This window comes from Hyperolius riggenbachi, chromosome 4, assembly GCF_040937935.1.
Source record: "Hyperolius riggenbachi isolate aHypRig1 chromosome 4, aHypRig1.pri, whole genome shotgun sequence".
NCBI classification, from domain to species: Eukaryota; Metazoa; Chordata; class Amphibia; order Anura; family Hyperoliidae; genus Hyperolius; species Hyperolius riggenbachi.
Window position 1 is genome coordinate 351,986,664 of NC_090649.1, and position 26,475 is coordinate 352,013,138.

The following is a 26,475-nucleotide window of genomic DNA, read 5'->3' on the forward strand; positions in this document are numbered from 1 at the left end:
GGGTCAAATTTGGTGGAGCCGGTCAAAAGCAGGGTGGTCACTTCGATGACAGGTTTCGTTGTTATTGAAGTGCAGGAAGTGCAGGATGTTCTCAAATCGTGTCCTGGACATGGCAGCAGAGTACAGGGGAACATGATATGCTGGGTCCGTAGACCAATAAGACGCAACACATTCTGCTTTACTAGTCCCGTGTGAAGGAGAAGGCCCCAAAAAAATTTAATTTCGGAAACTTGGACTGGTTTCCACTGAAAAGGCTGGGCAAGGAACTTTTCCGGATTGGCGGTTATATATTGTGTGGCCTTACGGTTGGTCTCTGCCACAATTAAGTCTAAGAGATCCTGGGTGAAGAACAGATAGAAAAAGTCTAGGGCCGATACTAGATTATCTGTCTCCACCTGGACTCCAGACTGGGCGGTGAAAAGGGGAAGTACGGGTGCGGCGGAATCAGGGGATTGCCAATTTGGGTTTGCCAGCACCTCTGGTAAACTAGGGGTAGTACGGGCCCGTCTTCTTGGTGGCTGCGACTGGGATCTTACTGCACGTGCCACCGAACCAGTTTCAACTTCCATGCTGGTGCTCGCCACTTCACCAGGGTCTACGGAAGTACTGGTGCTAGGTCCAGGAGATGTTGTGCTGCTGGTGCCTGCCCCACCATGAAATCTCAGACCAGCACGAACACCACTCTGCTGCCCTTGAGGCTGATCCTGCGCCACCTGCGGTCCAACAACATGGGGTGTGGTACGCCTGGCTTTAGCCGGGAGCTCAACCTCGTCATCACTATCGGTCAGTGAGCCACTGCTCAATTCAGGTTCAAACTCTGACCCGGAAGATTCGTCGAATAAGGCGTCCCAATCGTCCTCATCCGACTGGGCCATGTACCTGAGAACCCCATCATTGGAATACCCCTTTCTTGCCATGGTGGGCTGCTAAATTTAGGTGGTATTCCTCTGAGACTACGCAGAAAAAAGAGCACCTACCTAGCAAAAGGGAGTATTTGAGAGGTAGAAAGCTGTGGTCACTGAGTTTTGATAAAAAAATAAATCAAAACTGAGGTTTACAGTGCCACAGCTATTGTACAGTGTTTTTTGCAGCGATCAGAAAAAAAATTCTTTCACTGCGGTGGGGCGGGCTGAACGCAAGTGCAGGCGAACGATCAGGCCTGATCGGGCAAACACTGCGTTTTTTTTTTTGTGGATCCTAGTGACCCTAATAGATCTGACTGCGATCAGTAATGATCACTTACAGATACTATATAGTACCAATGTTGATTAGCGACAGTGATGACGCTAATTAGTGATTGTGGTGCAGTGGGCTGAGCACTAACTGACACAAAGGGGCCTAGCTAACTGGCCTAACTGCTAACACTAGTGATACTAAAAAAGTGACAGTTTTGACTGATCACTGTTTTTAGATCACTAGGATAGTGACAGGGGGGTGGTGGTGAGTGGGGAATCAGAGGCAATCAGAAACAATCACAGGACAATCAAAGGCAATCACAGGCCAATCACAGGGCACTCAATTCACGGGACAATCAAAGCCAATCACGGGACAATCAAAGCCAATCACGGGACAATCAAAGCCAATCACAGGCCAATCAAACCAATCACGACACAATCAAAGCCAATCACGGCACAATCAAAGCCAATCACAGGACAATCAAAGCCAATCACAGGCCAATCAAACCAATCACGGCACAATCAAAGCCAATCACGGGACAATCAAAGCCAATCACAGGCCAATCACAGGGCAATCACAGGGCAATCAAAGCCGATCACGGGACAATCAAAGCCGATCACGGGACAATCAAAGCCGATCACGGGACAATCAAAACCAATCACAGGCCAATCAAAGCCAATCACAGGCCAATCACAGGCCAATTATGGGACAATGAAAGCCAATCACGGAACAATCAAAGCCAATCACGGGACAATCAAATACAATTACAGCACAATGAAATTGAATGTCAGCACAATGAAATTGAATGTCAGCACAATCAAATACAATTACAGCACAATCAAATACAATGCACTGGGAAGGTGATTGGGGGGGGGGGGGGGTCTGAGGGCGATCAGAGGGTGTGGGGGGTTGACTAGGTGCCCGCACGGGGCAGACTGGGTCCTGACCTGGTGGGTGGCAGACACAGGGGGTGACGATAGGAGATCAGCGAGGGATTACAGGGGAGAATAGATGTAAACAATGCACTGGGGAGGTTATCAGCAGGGGGGGGGGGTCCTGAGGGCAATCTGAGGGTCTGGGTGGGTGATCAGGTGCCCCCAAGGGACAGTTTAGGGTCTGCTCTGATGAGTGGTGGTGACAAGGGGTGATAGGCAGGTGATAGACAGGTGATCAGTGGGTAAGGCAGCTGTATACAAATGTATACAGGGGGGTGGTCTGGGGGGGATCTGAGGGTAGGGGGACCCTAGGGGGCAGTTAGGGACCTAACCTAGGGGATAACGTCCCTAGATAGTGACAGGGAGTGATTGATGGGTTTTTAGGTGGGTGGTGGGGTGGTGTGCTGGGGTGGTCAGGGGGGGTTCTGAGGGCTGGGGTGGGCGATCGGGTGGTCTGTGTGGGGCAAAGAGTGTTTTGCTACACTTATCTGAAGACTGCCTGTCCTCTCTGATGGTCGCACGACGAGTGACCATCAGCGGAGGCGGCAGCCAGTATAATACACTTTGTTACAATAACAAAGTGTATTATACACTCTGATTGGCCGGATCGCGCAAGTTTGAAACCCGCCGGCGCTGCTGATTGGCCGGCGGATTTCCGAGTAGGGTGGGCGGAGCCTATTGCCGGCGGCGATCGTGTCATTGATGACGCGATCGCCGCACAGCCACCGCTGATGCCGCCCCCGCCGATGGGCGTATTGCGGTCGTTTGGGCCCGGACTTTGCCGCCGCCCATCGGCTGGGGGTGGTCCTCAAGTGGTTAAAGCAGGCTTAGGCTACAAACAGATTTACAAAGCCTTGAACATCCCACGGAGCACTGTTCAAACGATCATTCAGAAATGGAAAGAGTATGGCACAACTGTAAACCTACCAAGACAAGGCCGTCCACCTAAACTCACAGGCCGAACAAGGAGAGCGCTGATCATAAATGCAGTCGAGAGGCCCATGGTGACTCTGGACGACCTGCAGAGATCTACAGCTCAGGTGGAGGAATCTGTCCATAGGACAACTATTAGTCATGCACTGCACAAAATTGGCCTTTATGGAAGAGTGGCAAGAAGAAAGCCATTGGTAACAGAAAAGCATAAGAAGTCCCATTTGCAGTTTGCCACAAGCCATGTAGGGGATACAGCAAACGTGGAAGAAGGTGCTCTGGTCAGATGATACCAAAACTGAACTTTTTGGCCAAAATGCAAAACGCTATGTGTGGCGGAAAACTAACACTGCACATCACTCTGAACACACCGTCCCCACTGTCAAATATGGTGGTGGCAGTATCATGCTCTGGGGGTGCCTCTCTTCAGCAGGGACAGGGAAGCTGTTCAGAGTTGATGGGAAGATGGATGGAGCCAAATACAGGGCAATCTTGGAAGAAAATGTCTTGGAGTCTGCAAAAGACTTGAGACTGGGGCGAGCGGAGGTTCACCTTCCAGCAGGACAACAACCCTAAACATAAAGCCAGGGCAACAATGGATTGGTTTAAAACAAAACATATCCATGTGTTAGAATGTCCCAGTCAAAGTCCAGATCTAAATCCAATCGAAAATCTGTGGCAAGATCTGAAAACTGCTGTTCACAAACGCTGTCCATCTGTAATTTTTTTTTAGCAAAATTGAGATGAGCCTTAACCACTTCCCGACCGCCGTATTGACAATTGGCGGCCGGGAAGTGGACCCCGCAAGGACCGGCGTATTGACAAATGGCGGCCGGGAAGTGGACACCGCAAGGACCGGCGTATTGACAAATGGCGGCGGTCCTTGTAGGGGCATGGGCGGAGCGATGCCTGGCTCCGCTCGGATGACGCGATGCCTGGCTCCGCTCTCCCGCCGCAACATCCCGCCGGCCATACGGAAGCGCCGGCGGGATGTTAACCCGACGATCGCCGCATACAAAGTGTATTATACACGTTGTAATGTTTACAAAGTGTATTATACAGGCTGCCTCCTGCCCTGGTGGTCCCAGTGTCCGAGGGACCACCAGGGCAGGCTGCAGCCACATTAGTCTGCACCCAAGCACACTGATTTCCCCCCCCCCGCCCCAGATCGCCCACAGCACCCCTCAGGACCCCCCTGCCCACCCCCCAGACCCCTGTTTGCACCCAATCACCCCCCTAATCACCCATCAATCACTCCCTGTCACTATCTGTCAACGCTATTTTTTTTTATCCCCCCCCTCCCCCCTGCCCCATAATGATCACCCCCCCGCCCCTCAGATTCTCCCCATACCCCCCCCCCCCTGACCCCTCCTCCCCCCCCCCCCCCGTGTACTGTATGCATCTATCCCCCTGATCACCTGTCAATCACCCCCTGTCACTGCCACCCATCAATCAGCCCCTAACCTGCCCCTTGCGGGCAATCTGATCACCCACCCACACCAATAGATCGCCCGCAGATCCGACGTCCGATCACCTCCCAAGTGCAGTGTTTACATGTATTCTCTACCCTAAACACCCACTAATTACCCATCAATCACCCCCTATCACCACCTGTTACTGTTACCCATCAGATCAGACCCTAATCTGCCCCTTGCGGGCACCCAATCACCCGCCTACACGCTCAGATTGCCCTTAGACGCCCCCTTATCAATTCGCCAGTGCAATATTTACATCTGTTCTCCCCTGTAATAAACCACTAATTACCTGTCAATCACCTATCAATCACCCATCAATCACCCCCTGTCACTGCCACCCATCAATCAGCCCCTAACCTGCCCCTTGAGGGCAATCTGATCACCCACCCACACCAATAGATCGCCCGCAGATCCGACGTCCGATCACCTCCCAAGTGCAGTGTTTACATCTGTTCTCTACCCTAAACACCCACTAATTACCTATCAATCACCCCCTGTCACTGCTACCTATCAGATTAGACCCCTATCTGCCCCTAGGGCACTCAATCACCCGCCCACACCCTCAGAACGCCCTCAGACCCCAGTCCTGATCACCTCGCCAGTGCATTGCTTGCATCTATTCCCCCCTCTAATCACACCTTGAGACACCCATCAATCACCTCCTGTCACCCCCTAGCACACCTACCCATCAGATCAGGCCCTAATTTGCCCCGTGTGGGCTCCTGATCACTCGGCCAAACCCTCAGATCCCCCTCAGACCCCCTTCCGATCACCTCCCCAGTGCATTGATTGCATCTATTTTCACCTCTAACCACCCCCTGAGACACCCATCAATCACCTCCTGTCACCCCCTTAGCACTCCTATCCATCTGATCAGACCCAATGCAACCTGTCATCTAAAAGGCCACCCTGCTTATGGCCGGTTCCACAAAATTCGCCCCCTCATAGACCACCTGACATCAAAATTTGCAGATGCTTATACCCCTGAACAGTCATTTTGAGACATTTGGTTTCCAGACTACTCACGGTTTTGGGCCCGTAAAATGCCAGGGCGGTATAGGAACCCCACAAGTGACCCCATTTTAGAAAAAAAGACACCCCAAGGTATTCTGTTAGGTGTATGACGAGTTCATAGAAGATTTTATTTTTTGTCAAAAGTTAGCAGAAATTGATGTTTATTGTTTTTTTTTCACAAAGTGTCATTTTTCACTAACTTGTGACAAAAAATAAAATCTTCTATGAACTCGCCATACACCTAACGGAATACCTTGGGGTGTCTTCTTTCTAAAATGGGGTCACTTGTGGGGTTCCTATACTGCCCTGGCATTTTAGGGGCCCTACCCAGCATGGGTATGTGTAAAAATACACCCCAAAACACATTGTACTACTTCTCCCGAGTACGGCGATACCACATGTGTGGCACTTTTTTGCACCCTAACTGCGCTAAGGGGCCCAAAGTCCAATGAGTACCTTTAGGATTTCACAGGTCATTTTGAGAAATTTCGTTTCAAGACTACTCCTCACGGTTTAGGGCCCCTAAAATGCCAGGACGGTATAGGAACCCCACAAATGACTCAATTTTAGAAAGAAGACACCCCAGGGTATTCTGTTAGTTGTACGGTGAGTTCATAGAAGATTTTATTTTTTGTCACAAGTTAGCGGAAATTGATTTTTATTGGGTTTTTTCACAAAGTGTCATTTTCCGCTAACTTGTGACAAAAAAAAAAAATCTTCTATGAACTCACCATACTCCTAACGGAATACCTTGGGGTGTCTTCTTTCTAAAATGGGGTCATTTGTGGGGTTCCTATACTGTCCTGGCATTTTAGGGGCCCTAAACCGTGAGGAGTAGTTTTGAAACGAAATTTCTCAAAATGACCTGTGAAATCCTAAAGGTACTCATTGGACTTTGGGCCCCTTAGCGCATTTAGGGTGCAAAAAAGTGCCACACATGTGGTATCGCCGTACTCAGGAGAAGTAGTATAATGTGTTTTGGGGTGTATTTTTACACATACCCATGCTGAGTGGGAGAAATCTCTCTGTAAATGGACAATTGTGTGTAAAAAAAATGAAAAAATTGTCATTTACAGAGATATTTCTCCCACCCAGCATCGGTATGTGTAAAAATACACCCCAAAACACATTATACTACTTCTACTGAGTACGGCAATACCACATGTGTGGCACTTTTTTGCAGCCTAACTGCGCTAAGGGGCCCAAAGTCCAATGAGCACCTTTAGGCTTTTCAGGGGTGCTTACAAATTAGCACCCCCCAAAATGCGAGGACAGTAAACACACCCCATAAATGACCCCATTTTGGAAAGTAGACACTTCAAGGTATTCAGAGAGGGGCATGGTGAGTCCGTGGCAGATTTCATTTTTTTTGTCGCAAGTTAGAAGAAATGGAAACTTTTTTTTTTATTTATTTTTTTGTCACAAAGTGTCATTTTCCGCTTACTTGTGACAAAAAATAATATCTTCTATGAACTCACTATGCCTCTCAGTGAATACTTTGGGATGTCTTCTTTCCAAAATGGGGTCATTTGGGGGATATTTATACTATCCTGGAATTCTAGCCCCTCATGAAACATGACAGGGGGTCAGAAAAGTCATAGATGCTTGAAAATGGGAAAATTCACTTTTTGCACCATAGTTCGTAAACGCTATAACTTTTACCCAATCCAATAAATATACACTGAATGGGTTTTTTTTAATCAAAAACATGTTTGTCCACATTTTTCGCGCTGCATGTATACAGAAATTTTACTTTATTTGAAAAATGTCAGCACAGAAAGTTAAAAAAAATCATTTTTTTGCCAAAATTCATGTCTTTTTTGATGAATATAATAAAAAGTAAAAATCGCAGCAGCAATCAAATAGCACCAAAAGAAAGCTTTATTAGTGACAAGAAAAGGAGCCAAAATTCATTTAGGTGGTAGGTTGTATGAGCGAGCAATAAACCGTGAAAGCTGCAGTGGTCTGAATGGAGAAAAAGTGCCTGGTCCTTAAGGGGGTTAAAGCCCACGGTCCTCAAGTGGTTAATGTTCTTTTTGCTTAAAAGTGGTTTGCGCCTTGGATATCTGCCATGCAGGCCATTTTTGCCCAGTCTCTTTCTTATGGTGGAGTCGTGAACACTGACCTTAATTGAGGCAAGTGAGGCCTGCAGTTCTTTAGATGTTGTCCTGGGGTCTTTTGTGGCCTCTCGGATGAATTTTCTCTGCGCTCTTGGTGTAATTTTGGTCGGCCGGCCACTCCTGGGAAGGTTCATCACTGTTCCATGTTTTTGCCATTTGTGGATAATGGCTCTCACTGTGGTTCGCTGGAGTCCCAAAGCTTTAGAAATGGCTTTATAACCTCTACCAGACTGATAGATCTCAATTACAGTACTTTTGTTCTCATTTGTTCCTGAATTGGGCCCAGTGCACACCGGACGGATCCACCGGCCGAATCCGCCTGAAAATCTGCGTGGCTAATGTATCTCTATGGGCTGGTGCACACCGGCGGTTTGAGGTTTTTACCAAGCTGCAAATGTGCCTCTTGCTGCACGTTTGCGGTTTGCTAAAAACCTCAAACCGCCGGTGTGCACCATCCCATAGAGATACATTAGCCACGCGGATGCTGATGCGGATGCGGTCGGCGGATCTCATACAAAATCCGCTCGGTGTGCACCAAGCAAATATCGGCTCTCTGCTCCCAAAACCGCTAGCGTTTTGACGATCTGCTAGCAGTTTTGGTGTGCACTGGGCCTTTTTTTGGATCTTGGCTTGATGTCTAGCTTTTGAGGTGCTTTTGGTCTACTTCTCTGTGTCAGATAGCTCCTATTTAAGTGATTTCTTGATTGAAACAGGTGTGGCAGTAATCAGGCCTGGGGGTGACTACAGAAATTGAACTCAGGTGTGATAAACCACAGTTAAGTTATTTTTTAACCACTTTCCCCACCACTACAGTATATCTACGTCAGCTGTGGCACTCTACTGACCTGCCTTAAGCCCTTTTGTGCAGGGACAGGTGCGCTTCAGAGCGCACCCCCCGGCACTGTCGGTTGCCTTACTAATTGGCAAAAGGGAACATGTTCCCTTGTAGCCAATTAGTGACCCCCCCGCGGATGAACGATCACCGCTGTAACAAACAGCGTGATCCTTCATCTCCCCCTCCTCCGTGCACAGATGGCTAAAAAAAATGTAAATAAAGCCGCCTCTCTCACCTTACCTCGTTCCAGCGATGAGCCTGCAGCCTGAGCATCCGATCCCAGCTCTGAACTCAGCCGCGTATTGCCGGTGACCCGGGTCCCGGCTTGATGACGTCATCAAGCCGGGACCCGGGTCACCGGCAATACGCGGCTGAGATCAGAGCTGGGATCGGATGCTCGGGCTGCAGGCTCATCGCTGGAACGAGGTAAGGTGAGAGAGGTGGCTTTATTTACATTTTTTTAGCATCTGTGCACGGAGGGGCTGCCTAATGGGGGGGGGGGGGGGTCATACATCTGGCTACCCACACTGGGGGGGGGGGGAGGGGGGGGGGTTTGGGGGTGCAAAAAAACTGCCAGGCATCTGGGTAACTGGGGGGGATGACATCTGACAATGGGGGATCATTTGATTATCTGGGGGAGGGGGTAACCTAATACTGGGGGCACATCTGGCTATAATTGGTGGGGGGGGGCAATTCTGGGGGTACATATGGCTATAAAGGGGGAAATTTTATCCGGGGGACACAACTGCCTATAATGAGGGGTGCCATTCCTGGCGGCGTTACTGTCTCTCTGTACTGGGGGGTGGTAGATACATGGGACACATCTGACTATACCGGGGTGCCGATATTGGGGTCACATTTGGCTAAACTGGGAAGGTTGGGCTGATACTCGGGGCACATCTGACTATATTAGGGGGGACATTAACTGGTGGAATGGTTTTATAAACTGTGGTACTTTTTATTTTTAAACTGGAATTGTTAAAAACTGAGAAATAATGCATTTTTTTAATTTTTGTTCCCTTTTTTCAATTAAAATGCCTAGAAAACAAAATTGTTCTTGGGACTAAATACCCCCCATTGAAAGCCTGGTTTGTCTTGAAAAAAACGATATATAGATCATTTAGGTGTAGTGAGTAGGGATAAAGTCATTGCTGATTGAATAGGGACACCGCTAAAGCGTCAAAACTGCTCTGGTCAATAAGGGGAAAACAAGGTCTGGATGCGAAGTGGTTAACAAAGCGGGCAATCATCTTTTCACACAGGGCCTTGTAGATTTGGAGTTTTTTTTCTCACTAAATAATAAAAACCATCATTTAAAACTGCATTTTGTGTTCAATTATGTTATCTTTGACTAATAGTTAATTTATGAGCCAAAACATTTAAGTGTGACAAACATGCAAAAGAATAAGAAATCAGGAAGGGGGCAAATAGTTTTTCACACCACTGTGTGTGTGTGTGTGTGTGTGTGTGTGTGTGTGTGTGTGTGTGTGTGTGTGTGTGTGTGTGTGTATATATATATATATATATATATATATATATATATATATACACACACACACACACACACACTCTGTATATCCTTCCTCAAATAGTATGTTCGGCCGTTTCCAAACCTTGGCAGTGGTTTGTTTTGTGATAAATAATTGGTTAAAGCATTCTGACTCTTTATTAAGTATGTAATATTTCCTTCCATAGCTCCAGAGCGGGCACAGATGCGGTGGAAATAGCAGCATACACACACCCGCTACCATCTCATTGGCTGCTGCCCTCTATAGCTCTGCTAACTTCATACCTACTGTACATTGCTGGGCTGTAGCTCCTCCCCATCCTCCCTCACTACATGGCTGGCTCTGCCCCCATAACTCCATGTGCACTGCAACTCCTCCGTGCACAGACAGCAGCACTGTATTTACTTGCACATGTGTGCAAACTTCCACCCCACCTCTGCTGCAGCATTTGCTAGGACCTCCGTGGATCTTGGGGAAGATCGAAGCAAAGTGCAGGCTAAGCTCCGCCCCCCCAACAGAGTAAGCCCTGGACATGAGAAAGGAGTAGAGCAGATTTGAGAGGTAAGCTAGCTCTCACTCTCTACCTTCCTACCTTTTGCACCCTGAAATAATTCTTATCCCCAACCTACCTCACTCTCTGCCCTACAGACCCCCCCCCCCCTCAGTAAACCTCTGTGCTCTACCCCCCTTCCCTGCACCCACTCTCTCTGCCCTGCATACCCCAGTAACCCCTTGTTCTATAAATACCCCCCCTCCCCTACACACACACACACACAAACCCTGACACTGCCCTGACCCCAGTAATCCCAGGTTCTCCATCTACCGTGCACCCACACACTTTGCCCTAAAGACTCCAGTACATAACCCCCTTATCTCTTCTCCCCTGCACCCACACTCTGTGCCCTGCAGACCCCCAGTAATCCCCCATTCTGTATCTTCTGCTCCCTCATTCTCTGCCCTGCAGACCCCCAGTATTCTCTATCTCCCCTGCTCTCTCACTCTCTTCCCTACAGACTCCAGTACATAACCCCCTCATCTCTACTCCCCTGCACCCTTACTCTCTGCTCTGCAGGTCCCCAGTAATCCCCTATTTTCTATCTCCCCTGCTCCCTTACTCTCTGCCCTGCAGACCTCCATTAATCTCCTATTTTCTATTCACCCTGATTCTTCACTCTATGCCCTGCAGACCCCCAGTAATTTCATATTCTCTATCTCCCCTACTCCATTAATCTCTGCCCTGCAGACCCCCAGTAATTCCCTATTCTCTAACTCCCCTGCAGGAGCGTAACTAGAAATCACCGGGCCCCCCCTGAAAAAAATGTGGATGACCAAACCCCCCCCCCCCGGCAAGCTTAGGGCTGTTTACTGGGGCCGGAGGGGTCGCAGTATTAGGGAAGAGCTTGGCCACACATTAGCGGGGAGGGGGGACGGTCCACTCTCTCTCACCTCTGGCTCTCACTTCAGCGCTCCCCTCCAGCATCTTTCAGTGGCAGTAGAGCGGGCAGAAACACATAGTTACATAGTTATTTTGGTTGAAAAAAGACATACGTCCATCGAGTTCAACCAGTACAAAGTACAACTCCAGCCCGTCCCCCACATACCCCTGTTGATCCAGAGGAAGGCGAAAATCCTCCATCCACCGCGGAGGTCCGATCTCTAAGTGCCTCACACTACTTCCTGTTTAAACAGTGGAACGCATGAAGGTATGTGTTCCTGCCTGCTGCCGCTAATAGATGCAGGAGAGAAGCGCTGAGGGGAAATCCCAAGGTGAGGGAGGGGTGGGGCTCCCCCCCCTTCCCCACCGATGTGTGCCCATGCTCTCTCCTCATGCTGCGACCCGTCCGGCCCTCCAAAACAGCCCTAAGTTGGCTTTAGAGGGGCACTGGGACCCCCCTGCGGTAGCTCCTATTGTTAGGCCACTGCTCCCCTGCACCCTGACTCTCTGCCCTGCAGACCCCCAGTAATCTCTTATTCTCTGTCTCCCCTGCTCGTTCACTCTCTGCCTTGCAAACCCCTAGTAATCTCCTATTATCTATCTTCCCTGCACCCTTACTCTCTGCTCTCAACTTCCGTGGGAAAAAAAATCTATTCTCTCAGATAACTAAGGGGGGGGGGGGGGGGGGAGAGGATGTTAAAACGTATCTATGCAGCACTGACATATCTCCCCTTCAATTCAAATTTTTCCTCAAATGACCTATGGTTAAGTGATCACAGCGAAAGTTGGTGATACTTTGTGCTGTCTCAAAATTATAGCACAAGAACTCAATTGACAGAAGTATCCAATTTTTCCCACCATGGAACAATATACTGGGCATGAGTCACAAGGCTTTTTCACGTGTTTTCCTCTGTTTTCACCTTGTCTGTGTTACAGTTTTAAGCTTCACATATATAGAAAGGACCTAGTAAGTGAAAAAATACGGGCTGTAGCTTTTCAATGCAAAAATATCAAAACTTTATTGACACAGACGTAAAAAGATTAAAACATTCTCTGTTAGAGGTTCCTTGTGGATATATCCAAAGCAGAATTTACAATGCAGACATCGGCTTAGTTATAGAATAGGTGCAATTTTAGAAAAGGCAACGACACGCTCGTTTCGGGCACAAGAGGCCCTTCATCAGGCCAGTTGCAGAAAGCACTGTCTGCCAATGCTGTGGATACTGCACATTTAGGACACCAAGGAAGCAAAAAAACATCTGAGCCAACCAGATGTAGATTTACACGATCCCAGCGGCTGAAAGGCAATAAATGTAGCAAGCTGCAAAGGTGGGAGTAAGCTCCCAAAGAGCAAATCTATAAAACTAGTGGCCTAAGCCCGTTTAAAAATGGGCTCTAGGTCTGTCGCCGTGCGCACCCGACTGCCGCGTTTGTGCCTGCTCGGCCATCCAGCCCGCCTCCTGGCCGCTGCATCCTGTCCCAGCGGCTGTGTCAGTGCAGGACGTGCGCATTAGCGCAAAAGCACTGACACATGGACATGGGACACAGGGACACTTGTACTTTATTAGGTAGGATAATTAAGGTAAGAAAAGTAATATTGAAATGAAGATAATCAGGAACAACTTACTTTGAGTGATTATTTTGCTTGTAAATGTGCTGGAAGGTTATTTTTTTTATAAATTAGGTGATAAATAAGTAATTCATGTGAAGTTTTGTGAATAGAGCCCATTGTCACAGAAACATGTAATTGTTTGAGGTGAAATGGGTTGTTCCGGTCAATACAGTTGAGTCAATATGCCCTCTGTTGTGTTTTTTTTTTTTTTGTTTGTTTGTTTTGTTAGTCTTCTGTCAGTTTTAGGGCCTGTTCTCACTGGGACGATTAGCGCTAATCGCCGACGATCACTAGCGCTTTTTAAAGTGCTAGCACAATATTAAGAATATTGCAGTGATCGCACTGTTGTGGTTGCCGCCGATCGCCAGCAATTGCAAAACGCGCTACATGCAGCATTTTAAGATTGATCGCGATAAGAATGCTAAAAAGTGCTCAAAGTGATCGTTCAAGAATCGCAAGTGCAAAGTGATTTTACCACACTAATCGCGGGTAAAATCACCAGTGCGATCCCAAGTGAGAACAGGCCCTTACAGTTTGCATGTGGCAAGTGAATAAAAACCTGGGATATATATATATATATATATATATATATATATATATATATATATATATATAGATAGATATATATATATATAGATATAGATATATTTATTTATTTTTATCTAAAAATACATGTATTTATTAATTATATCTATTTGAATACTAGTCGACCCTGATTCTGACTGCTTTACCATTACTGGAAATGTGTTGATTCTGATTACATTATAAGAACAAAAAATCTCTCCACTGTTTTCTGCAGAGACAAATGGAATACAAAGTCCTTGATGATTGATTGTGTTGTATGCCAGCTTGGGGAGAAGGTTGAGCATCTATGGAAGAGAGAAGAAGGCACCGGCAAATATCCACCTGCTAGCTTGCATGTAATATATTTATATACATATATATTATTTTTTTTGTTAAATGATTTTCAGCAAGTAATACACAGTTGCATTTCGGGGGTAATCTCGAGTGTGGTTCGGTATTAAAGTGGCAGAAACCGTAACCTGGCAGAAACAGTAGCCTCGAATCGCACACTGAGAAATCATTGGGGCCATGTGCAGAGTGTGCAGTAGAGGACTTAACTCACCTCTCTAGGATCCTGCCATACACAGTCTAAAATGAGTTGTATGTGTCTGCTGGATCCTGGAGATGCAAGTTGTGTTCACCCCTCTGCTGTGCACTCAGCATGGATATGGGGAGGACATTTTTTCTGTCTACCATTCTGGGAAATACTCTCTGGATACCTGTACTGGAGGCGCATTACCTTGCTAACTATAGAGGAGTGGCACTGTCTGGCTCTACGTAGACTGGGGGAGATGCTCTGTCTCTATATAAGAGGGGCACAGGTTGACTTTCCGGCTACTTATTCTGGGGGGGGGGAGTGGAGGGGTCAATTTCTGGCACTCTATACTGGGGGGGGGGGTTATTGCTGTGGCTGCCTATTTTTGAAGGAGGGGGGCACTTTCTGGCTTCCTATACTGGGAGGGGGTGCTCTATGGCTACCTTTACTAAGGGAGGGCATTCTCTGGTTGCCTAAACTGGGGGGGGGGGGCACTCTCTGGCTACATATATTGGGGGGATGAGGCACTTACTGACTGCCTTTATGTAAGATTGTACTGCTTTTACATTTAGAAATTCTAACATAATCAGTCCACCAGGGAGTTTAAAAGGCGAAGAAAAAGAAAAAAAAAAACTCTGAAAGGTGCATCTCACTATTGTCATACATTATTAGTATAAAAAAGGAATTTACATTTTATTGATGGACATGAAAAGTAATAAGACTTGGTAAGTTCATATGAACTATATCTGAAATGGAACAGAAAATAAATAACAAAGGAAATAAAACATAGTGATAGCATGGTCAATACTAAGGTTAGAGACCATTGAGGGCTTACAGCTTGAACTGCAAGAGAATAAGTATATTTATATTTACATATAGTATTATAAAAGTGTGCCTGAAGGGAAAATAAGTGTGAAGCAGGTTATTTCAGAGCCTGGTACTCCGCGCCAAACACTGAAGCTGGGCGCCATCACAGCACTGCTGCTATGCTTTATGCCCCGTGCAAGAGTAATTTGGGGATCAGTCAATTGCCAGACCCCAAATTACACCTCCCTCCAAATTGCTATAACTCGGAGGAGAAATATTATTTAACGCTGCTGGGGTGAGCTGTCATTTGGCTCACCCTGTACCCAGCTCACTGGCTGTGCCATCATATGTATGCAAAACACTGCCCCTAGGGGAGTACTTACCTTGGGAGGGGGAAGCCTTGGGATCCTGAAGAGGCTTCCCTGTACTCAGGAGATAAAATCCAGAGCTGGGGCCCCCAAAAACCGGTAGGCGCCATAGCGACTTTCCCATAGGCTCTATCGGAAATAGTTGAGCCAGATCTGGTCTTCTCTACTGCACAGGCGCAAACGGTTCATGCCTGCGCTGAAAGGGAGACCTGATCGGGCTTAGTTATTTCCGCTTGAGTCCGAGCAGGAAAGCCACTAGTATGGATGTGCGCACCGCTGATTGTAAATATAACACAATTCAAAAAGTAGAATATAAAATACATCTGAGGTACATATAGTAGAATATGTAAAACCAGAGAGACCTGATGGCATGAAACATTATCAAGGAATCGCGCATGTCTGTCTGTACAGGTAAGTCATAGAAACGATATAGAGTGGTTGATTTACAGCGCTCACACAGGAATGTCAGAACAGTAGTTGTATTTCAATGTTAATAATGCAACACTGACCCCTACTTGTAACAGCAAATGCAAATCACATAAGGGCATGTGTCTCATCAGTCGGTGGTGCACTTTCAATCTTTAGTGGCATTCAGGATATGCACATACAATTCTTTAGAGTAGCGCTTAATGCTGGTATATGAATTTTCAGGAATTTATATCAACTGAAACTGTGACTGTATGCAGTCCGATACCAGGATGGTTTTCACACGTATTCTCTCTCCCTTTTAGTAATCGACTCACCAGATCCGATTACCGCTTGGGTCTGTCAGCATGTGTGAGGTGCCTGGGCTGGATTTAGGCCAGAGACGCATACTGAGTGAGCTGCACACTGTACGCAGCATTGCTGCTCTGTTTTTAACAAGGTGACAGCAGGAACTCTGAGTCCAAACGGGCAGAGCAGGTGGCGTGAGCTACCATGTTTACAGATGGCGGTGCTGGTCCTGCAGGGCTTAAACATTCAGCCCATCCACACTGTCATTTCATTTCTTTAAAAAGCCCATGTGTATTTTTTTGTTTTTTCATAAAAAGGTATTTGTACACTATCTGTAGTGTTCTTTTCTATGAGGTTTGCTGGAGGACATCTTCAGGAAACATGGAGGTCTTGCAGAGGGCATTTCCAGAGTGTGACGGGGTGGACATACATCCCACCTGTGCTGACAGACCTAAGCGGTCAACAAATCCAGTGAGTTGATTAATGAAAGGGGGAGAGCACATGGTGTGAAAACCGTCCTGGTGGTGGACTGCATATGGTCACAGTTTAAGTTATAAATTCCTGAAAAGTCATAAACCATCATTGAGTGCTATCCTAAAGAACTGTAAAGTCATTGAAACGACCAATCCATAACAAAAGGAAAAAGGCAAAGGAAGATCCCTTCCAGAAGGTTGGTGCATGAAATTCTTACAAAAAGTCAATACTAGGTTGTAATATTGAGGTCAGAAGAAACTGATTTAGAGCATTGTCAAGTTAGCTTATATAAGGGGAGGGCAGAATTGATTGCATTGATCCAAAATGATATTGGGTGTTCGCCACTCTTCTTCTGCTCCAGAGAAATGATCTTTCTGGCATAGGACAGCAACTTCAGCAGCAGTGTTCTATTTTTATTAAACAGCCCCTCAACCATTCCTATCAAGCATACTTTAAAGCTGTATAAAACCCTGACATAATATTCAATAAAAACATGTTTTCCTACTTTTTATATGCCATATGGTTAGCATGTTTGCATTTGTGCATAAGTATTATTCATTTCGAAATTATACGTTCCTAAAGTACACTTATTTTACTCTGAGAGCTGACTTTGCATTTTATTTATAACTGCTTTATTCATCCTCTAACTTAATAAGAAAGCATCAGAAAGCATTTATGCTTGTCTGACTTTGTTCAGAGGACCGGGCAGTGCGAGAGAAGGCTTTTTTACATTTCTCACTTGATACAATTAAACACAACATAACATTATGTAAAGTTCGGAAGCGGCCAGCTCTACAGGGAGGGAAGCTTCTAAAGCCTGTGTTAACCCTTTGAATGCAGTTCTAGTAAAAAAAATGCTGGTTGTATATAATATGCTGTAAATAATGGGAAGTTTAATTGATTGTGTACAAAGGAGAGTATTTTCAGAAGAGAAGGCCTGAATGAGCGGTCATCCCCAGCTCCTAAAGGTGCAAGGGCTAAGGCCACAACGCCAACCAGCATCTGTAGTATTGGTTGCAGATTTGCATAATCTCACGGGAGTGTAATAGACCTTGTGAAACCAGCACACCTGAATCGGCTTATCCCTTAAACACATTATAGTTTTCCTCAAAAACCAGCCTGTCATCCAAAGAAATATCCTCCCCCCAGTCTGTCCACAAAGACTTAACCTTATCCTCTTTGTGCACATACTTGTACTCAAATCAGTTTGGAGTAGTAGTACTTGGCTATGAGCTAGCCTGAATCCGTCTCCAACAGCTCTCCTTCGTACCTGGGGCAAACAAGACCTCCTTCCTGACCCCCAGATTCAAAGGTAGCTGCGTGACATAACTGAAAATACCAGAAGCAAGCACAAGACGAACAACTAAATTCCGATACCATTTGGGACCATGTCTTAAAATGGCCATTCAAATCTAGATGATATATTTCAAACCCATTTGGACCCAGAACACCACATCCATTAGGGACTTAACTATGAGCAAGTTTGGGTTACACCACAGCAGTGAGCAGTTAGAACAGTTTTCCCCAACCAACTCCTATGCTTTATGATAGACTCTCATTGAGGTCACCAGCTCTGTTCAAGCCACTGAAGGGGGTCTGCCACAATATAAAATATTACAGAGGGCTTAAAACAGAAGGTATTTCCGATTGTTCAGGTTGGAGTGAGCTCTGACTGTCCCACAGTGCATCACTGCCTAATATGCAAATCATCTTTGTTATCCCTTTTAGCCAATTCCACCTCCAGAACCGCTGGACTGTAATGTGTCAGCTTGTTAAAGAGGGTCATGTGTTTGTGTCACTGGACTATATTACGAGCACCTATAGTTTTACAGTATGTCCATCCAATAATTTTGTGGGTAGGGATTCTGCGGCCAAGAATACCACTACTTGGCATAGTGATCCCTCCCTACAGTGGGGTTGACCTACAGACACTCAGGGAGGATAGCTACACCCCACTCTGAAAAACTAACCTGACGGTACAGAGTGGTGGGGGCTAAGCAACGACAAAGCCCCCCCACCCTCCCATGCGTGTTCTGATATCCCCACTGTATTTGACTTGCATGTAGGAGTGTGATTCCACTACACCCTGCATTTTACTTTGTATCTATGAATATATGTGTACTGTACATTTAGGGTTGTCTATTCAGACTACAGTTAACAATCAGCCTGTTAAAGGACAACAAAAGTGAGAGGGATATGGAGGCTGCCATATTTTTCCTTTTAAAGAGAGCCCAAGGTGGGCTCATGAAAAAAAAAAACTACTACCTGATCAGGGAGGCTGAGCAGATCAGGTAGCCTCCAAAACCATCGCTCTCCGCCGCTCATGTGGGCCGCACTGGCCCACTTTCATGACCTCTGGGTCACTACGCTGGAAGGGGGAGTAGCCAGGGGCATGGTCAGGGAGAGAGAGCGGCCTAATGGCAGCTCAGGAAACTCTGCAGGTACGCCCCTGGGATGGTGACAAATGCTGTCGCTAATTTCGGGGGGGGGGGGGGGCTATAGCGCGGCAGTGGTGGGACAGAGAGCAGCGGTGTGGAGACACAGTAGGGCTGCACGACTTACCTTCAGGGATGACACCGACCTCTTCTTCCTTCTTCCTCTCCCAGCCGTTCATCAAGTTAATATCTGCACCCCCTGTGATGACTTCCGGTTATGTCATCACAGGGGGCGCTGTTACCAACGCGACTGACGATGTCTGGGAGAGGAAGTTGGAAGAGGCGGCGGGGGATTCCGGAAGGTGAGTTGCGCTATAATTATACGCGTCGGGATGCGGAAAAACATACATGTCAAAAAACCCCAGCCGCTTTCATGATTACGTAATCGTGGTGCCCCACATCGCGGTTCAATTTTTAAACGATTAATCGTGTAGCCCTAGGAAAAAAAGAGGCATGTTATGAGATAGAGAGCAAGCCTCTGTGTCCCATCTGCCCCCCAAGGAACCACCTTGGGTTCTCTTTAAGCAATTCCAGTTGCCTGGCTGTCCTGCTGATCCTCTGCCTCTTATAATTTTAGCCATAGACCCTAAACAATCATGCAGCAGATCTGTTGTTTCTGACATTGTCAGATCTGATATGTTGAGCCTCATGCTTGTTTTAGACACTACTGCAACCAAATAGATCAGCATGGCTGCCAGGCAAGTGTTATGGCTTAAAAGTAAGTAAATATGGCAGCCCTCATATCCCTATCACTTCAGATGTTCTTTTAAATAACAGCTTAGCCAGGCGAAACTCTTATCAGCAGCTGTGAATAGACTGCAGGAATCTCTACCCTAGACAGCACTCATACAGTAAACACCAAGGCTTAACCTGTTCAGTGTTTTCTGCAAAACTGTAAACAAGTTAAACATTTTTTTATTTTTTATTTTTTTTTAGTTTTAGGATTTCCATAAATGATTTTTTTTTGGGGGGGAGGGGGGGGCGGTCATTCTGTAGCTAATGCTAGCTTAAAGAAACCCTATCAATTAAAACAACTTTTTTTTATATATGTACTCTATTTTAAGGTACACATTACCACTAGTGCTAGGGGCACTTTATTTACACAGTGTACTTGCTCTCTCCCTGCTTTAAAATCATCCTTCACTCCTAATACAGCTCACAAATATACTTCACTGTGTCACAGCATGCAGGAGAGCTGCTGGTGATTTTACACTCCTGGCTGGATCTACTGTAAGGACCCATTCACGCTGGGAATTGCAAAACACTATCAAAATCGCTAGCATTTTGCAAACCAATTTTCTGTGATTTTTTTTTTCACTGTACAGGAAAGTGATATTGGAGCGATTGCTTTTTGTGATTCCTTTTTTTAAGATTCTTTTATTTTCAAGAAGAAAAATAGTAACAGCAAAAAGTACCATAAATATCATAGTGCAACTAGGCAATATATAAAAGACATGGTATAACATTATAGATATACACTTAATAGAAAAGACAATATACATAAGGCCATAATCGAGCGCGGCAGCTCAGTAAGGAACAGAATAGCAACATTTTTAGTTGGGTCATCTTCAAAAACAGAGGGTATTTATATCAGAATGACCAAAAATGTAACAAATACAGAAATACCCCATCTAGCGTAATTGTAAAAGGCAGTGCATCCCTACAATGAACAAACGAAAACAAACTGCAACCCTGGGCCCGGTAGGGATTATACACCAAGGGTCGCCAATTAAACAAGAACAACAATTGAGTGCACTGAAACCTATGTAGTATTGCCCAAATCATACAACCATGGCCAGTCTAAATACAAAAGCTCAATCATAGTAAGCTGGAGCAAAAAGTAACAGAGATGAAAAGGAAGAAAGAAAGAAAAGAGAAAGAACCAGGGCGAAAAACAGAAGAACCCTGAGGCCATCTCCAAGACTGAAATTGTTCGCATAATACCAAAAGGTTTTTAGATCTATATCAATACATATGACAGGTCAAAGCCCTGAAATCCACCGACTAAGTGGACATGAGAGACAGGTATCATGATGACTTAAATTTAAACCAGCCAAACCGAGTTTTCAAAAATTGGTCCGTTTCCTTTGGATGGTAGTGGTTAAGTCTTCAAGTTTCTGAACCCAGTCTACGTCACAAAGCTACTCCTGCACTGTAGAAGGGTCAGTAGATTTCCATCGCCTAGGGATGAGGGCCATGGCCGCATTGACTAGGTGCCGTGTAAGTTTTCTTATATCTCCTGATAGACCAGGTATTATGGTGCAGCGGAAAGAAAGCTGGAGAATCGGGGGGGTAAGAAGTCAGTCAGGACATGCATCAGGTCCCTCACGTCCACCCAGAACCGAGTGATACCAGAGTAAGACCAAAAAACATGCAACAAAGTCCCTGTCTCAAGATCACACCTCCAAACATAAGGGAGTCGAGCCAGGAAAAATTGCATGGAGCCTAGAAGATGTCAAATACCACCTCGTGTATATGTTTTACCCTGCCTCATGGCTCCTCGAGGAGATAGACGACTTGTGAAAGAAGACTAAGATCTTGTGCCATTGCTTATTAGTAAAGTGAAACCCAAGATAGATCTGCCTCCCATTTAGCTTTATATGTGTTTTGTGATTCTTTAACATTTAAATGCAATTGCTTCAAAATCGCTAAAAAAAAATGCTGCGTGCACCATATTTGAGATTTAAGCAAATCACTAATCACTGGGGATGACTACAGTGTGAACACTACCCTTGAGTTGCAATGCCATAGAACATTTTCAAGTGCTAGTGATTTACAGACCAGCTGAAATCACTAGTAAAGCTCTCCAGTGTGAATGAGGCCTAAAGCCGCATCTACACGCGTAGATGCGGCCGCGATGTTCCTTATCAATCGAGCCGCATTGAAAAGATCAGACAGGACGGATCTCCTCACCGCCGATTCCCTGCTTGCTCCCCGCGAGGGGACAATGGCAGAGAATCGAGCGGAAGATAAGCGGCGCCGGCGGGGACGAGCGGGGAATCGAATCCGGCGCACGCGGAAGAGGCGATCCAGCGGCTAATCGAGCCGCCGGATCGCTACAACATCTCCCCGTGTAGACGGGGCTTAACTTCCTAGGTAGCTGTGTGCTGTCCATGCTGGGAGGGGAGAGACCTACAGCGCTGCGTAATATGTTGGCGCTATATAAATCTAATAAATAATAATAATGACTTTGTAAACCGAGAAGTGAAGACCATAAACATGCATTGATGGAAACTTAACCCCGTACCACCACTTGAATGAGATTATTTCACCAAGGTGATTAATAAACTATACACTGAGGAGTAGATGGCAACCACCTTGTGCAGGAACATTGTCCAGTCCTGCAAAGCCGATATTTTCTGTATCTGGAAATGACAGGATGATTTTACTGCACAGGCGGAGCTGTGTGAAGAAAGACATTGTTCCTAGTACTTAATATAATACAATAACATTTGTAAAGCGCTTTTCTCCTATAGGACTCAACTTGTGGTAATGTGTGCCCTAACATACAGTATTTAAAAAAAAAAAGTTGTTTTAATCGATTGTGCTTCTTTAAGGAAGTAACTGGACTAGGTTGTCCAGGCTGCAAATCGATCAAGGGGTTGTGTTTTCTCAACCAGAGCAGGCCTAACACAGTAGAATGAGTTGCAATGTTAAACAGAATTTCAGTGATTCTTTCCTGAGATTTCTTTTCTAGGCTGCAACAGACATCTAACAGACACTTTCCCCAAGACCTCCCTGTACAAATTTGATAAAAAAGTGACTGTCTCTCAGCATCCCTGATCCTATTGAAGGGAAACTAAGGTCAGAGGGATTTGTAGGCTGCCATATTTATGTTCTTTTAAACAATATCAGTTGCCTGGCAGCCCTGCTGATCATGTGTCTCTAATACTTTTAGACATAGACCCTGAACAAGCATATGCAGATCAAGTACTCTGACTCAGGTTTTACTGAATTAGCCACATTGTTCCAGGGATTTGACTCGCACTACTTATGCCAGAAGATCAGCAGGACTGCCAGGCAACTGGTATTGTTTAAAAAAGGAAATAAATATGGCAGCCTCCGTATCCCTCTCACCTCAGGCATCCTTTAAACTCCTAATTTCCCATGGACATCTGCTACTCTTCAATACTTGGCTATAAAGCTACCTCTAACCTTCCACTATTAGATAAATTTAGCCAGGCACAGGAAGACAGATGGGGACACATGGGGGCAAAGGGAACACATGGGGAAACAGAAGGACATGGGGGAACACAGGAGGATACATGGGGGGCACAGTAGAACACATGGGGGACACAGAGGGACATGAGGGAACACAAGAGGAAATTATGGTGGGACAAATAGGGTGCACATGACAGCACATGGGTAAGAACAGGAGGACATGGGGGAACACAGGAGGACACATGGGGGATGCAAGGTACAAGAGGGAACACAGTAATTGGGTGAGAACATCTACAAGATGCTCCTGAACTATGGATGCTTCAGGTTTAGTATATTTTATTTTCCCCTGGGGAGCAGAGGAGGACAAAGGGAGACGGAGGACACAAACATGACCGCTGAGGAGACATGGGGGAACAAGGAGGAAACATGGGGACACAGGAGGATCCTTAGGGACAGAAGGCCACATGGGGAGCATAGGACACATGGGGGACATGGAGATAAATGGAGGCCACATGGCACAGGACAGATGGGGACACAGAGGGAACACAGGCGTACACAAGGGGGGCACTCAACAAAAGAAGGTAATACAGGAATACGCGAGGGAAACACAGGAGGACACATGGGGGGGGGGGAGCGCAGGAGGACACATCGTGTACACAGGAGGTCACAGAGGGGAATACAGAGGCAACACAGGAGGACACGTGGGACACAATAATTGGGGAGATGAGAAAACATGGGGAACAGAAGAGGACACATGAGGAACACGGGGGGGTTCTTATGGTCTTCTATTACGAAAAATAGAGGCATAGGAGGAGACATGAGGGACAGAAGAGAAGATATGGGGGACAGATGAGGAGACATGGAGGACCCAGCAGGACACATAGGGGACACAGGAGGAGACATGGGGAACACAGGAGGGCACAGGTGGGGACACACAGACTACACATAGAGAACACAAGAGGGGACATGGAATACACACGAGTACACATGGGGGACACAAGGTACAAGGAAGGGGAACACAATAATTGGGGGAGAACATCTACAAGATGCTCCTGGACCATGGATGCACCTATGTCAAAAACCTGCGTGGCTCTTGCCTCTTAAGAGCAGCACGGTGGCGTAGTGGTTAGCGCTCTTGCCTTGCCAGCGCTGGGTCCCCGGTTCAAATCCCAGCCTGGTCAACATCTGCAAGGAGTTTGTATGTTCTCCCCGTGTCTGTGTGGGTTTCCTCCAGGTACTCTGGTTTCCTCCCACATCCCCAAAAACATACAGATCGGTTAATTGGCTTCCCCCAAAATTGGCCCTAGACTCCGATACATATACTCACCGGCGTACATACCGGGGATGCGACCCCCTCAGCCGCAGGGGGGCCCGGGGCCGCTCAGGGGCCCGCTCCCTGTGCGCGGGGGGAGCGCTGCCGCCCGCCCGATTCTGTACCCCCCAGCAAGGTGCTCAACTGGCCGCAGCGTCTAATAGACGCTGCGCCAGTTCATTCCCCGCAGCCCCGCTCTGGCAGCCTGCATATTCCTCCGGCAGGCAGAGCAGGGCTACGGCAAGATGGCCGCCGAAGAAGCCCTGCACTGGAGACTATTTGTGTCTCCAGTACAGGGCTTCGGGCGCCATCTTGCCATAGCCCGGCACTCTGCCTGTCAGACTCAGCGCGGGAGATGTGCTGCAGTGCACAGGAGCATCGTCGCTGGAGGAGCTGCGCACCAGAGGCTGGGAGAGACTCCTGACAGGTAAGGGAATTTTTTTTTTTTTTTTACAGGGGCATTTTTTTTTCTGGTCACTGCTGCCCACATTGCGATATTCTGGTAACTGCTGCCCACATTGCAATATTCTGGTGCCTGCTGCCCACATTGCGATTTTCTGATGCCTGCTGCCCACATTGCGATTTTCTGGTAACTGTTGCCCACATTGCAATTTTCTGGTGACTGCTGCCCACATTGCGATTTTCTGGTGACTACTGCCCACATTGCGATTTTCTGGTGACTGCTGCCCACATTGCGATTTTCTGGTGCCTGCTGCCCACTGTACGATTTTCTGGTGCCTGCTGCCCACATTGCGATATTCTGGTAACTGCTGCACACATTGCGATATTCTGGTAACTGCTGCCCACATTGCGATATTCTGGTGCCTGCTGCCTACATTGCGATTTTCTGATGCCTGCTGCCCACATTGCGATTTTCTGGTGTCTGCTGCCCACATTGCGATTTTCTGGTGTCTGCTGCCCACATTGCGATTTTCTGGTGCCTGCTGCCCACTGTACGATTTTCTGGTGCCTGCTGCCCACATTGCGATATTCTGGTAACTGCTGCACACATTGCGATATTCTGGTAACTGCTGCCCACATTGCAATATTCTGGTGCCTGCTGCCCACATTGCAATTTTCTGGTGTCTGCTGCCCACATTGCGATTTTCTGGTGTCTGCTGCCCACATTGCGATATTCTGGTAACTGCTGCCCACATTGCGATTTTCTGGTGCCTGCTGCCCACTGTACGATTTTCTGGTGCCTGCTGCCCACATTGCGATATTCTGGTAACTGCTGCCCACATTGCGATTTTCTGGTGCCTGCTGCCCACATTGCAATTTTCTGGTGTCTGCTGCCCACATTGCGATTTTCTGGTGTCTGCTGCCCACATTGCGATATTCTGGTAACTGCTGCCCACATTGCGATTTTCTGGTGCCTGCTGCCCACTGTACGATTTTCTGGTGCCTGCTGCCCACATTGCGATATTCTGGTAACTGCTGCCCACATTGCGATTTTCTGGTGCCTGCTGCCCACATTGCGATTTTCTGGTAACTGCTGCCCACATTGCGATTTTCTGGTGACTGCTGCCCACATTGCGATTTTCTGGTGACTGCTGCCCACATTGCGATTTTCTGGTGACTGCTGCCCACATTGCGATTTTCTGGTGTCTGCTGCCCACATTGCAATATTCTGGTAACTGCTGCACACATTGCGATATTCTGGTAACTGCTGCCCACATTGCGATATTCTGGTGCCTGCTGCCTACATTGCGATTTTCTGATGCCTGCTGCCCATATTGCGATTTTCTGGTGTCTGCTGCCCACATTGCGATTTTCTGGTGCCTGCTGCCCACTGTACGATTTTCTGGTGCCTGCTGCCCACATTGCGATATTCTGGTAACTGCTGCACACATTGCGATATTCTGGTAACTGCTGCCCACATTGCGATATTCTGGTGCCTGCTGCCCACATTGCGATTTTCTGGTGTCTGCTGCCCACATTGCGATTTTCTGGTGTCTGCTGCCCACATTGCGATTTTCTGGTGTCTGCTGCCCACATTGCGATATTCTGGTAACTGCTGCCCACATTGCGATTTTCTGGTACCTGCTGCCCACTGTACGATTTT

General features: G+C 46.8%; 1 protein-coding gene across 1 annotated transcript in view; it reads left to right on the plus strand.

The window, feature by feature from the left end:
- LOC137504020 (protein ELYS-like) overlaps positions 1 to 26,475 on the plus strand; it is an 831,023-nt gene that overhangs the window by 38,089 nt on the left and 766,459 nt on the right. Inside the window, exon 3 of the mRNA XM_068231910.1 lies at positions 13,840 to 13,960. Within this exon, the coding sequence (XP_068088011.1) occupies positions 13,840 to 13,960 (121 nt within the window). The remainder of the gene's footprint in view (positions 1 to 13,839; positions 13,961 to 26,475) is intronic.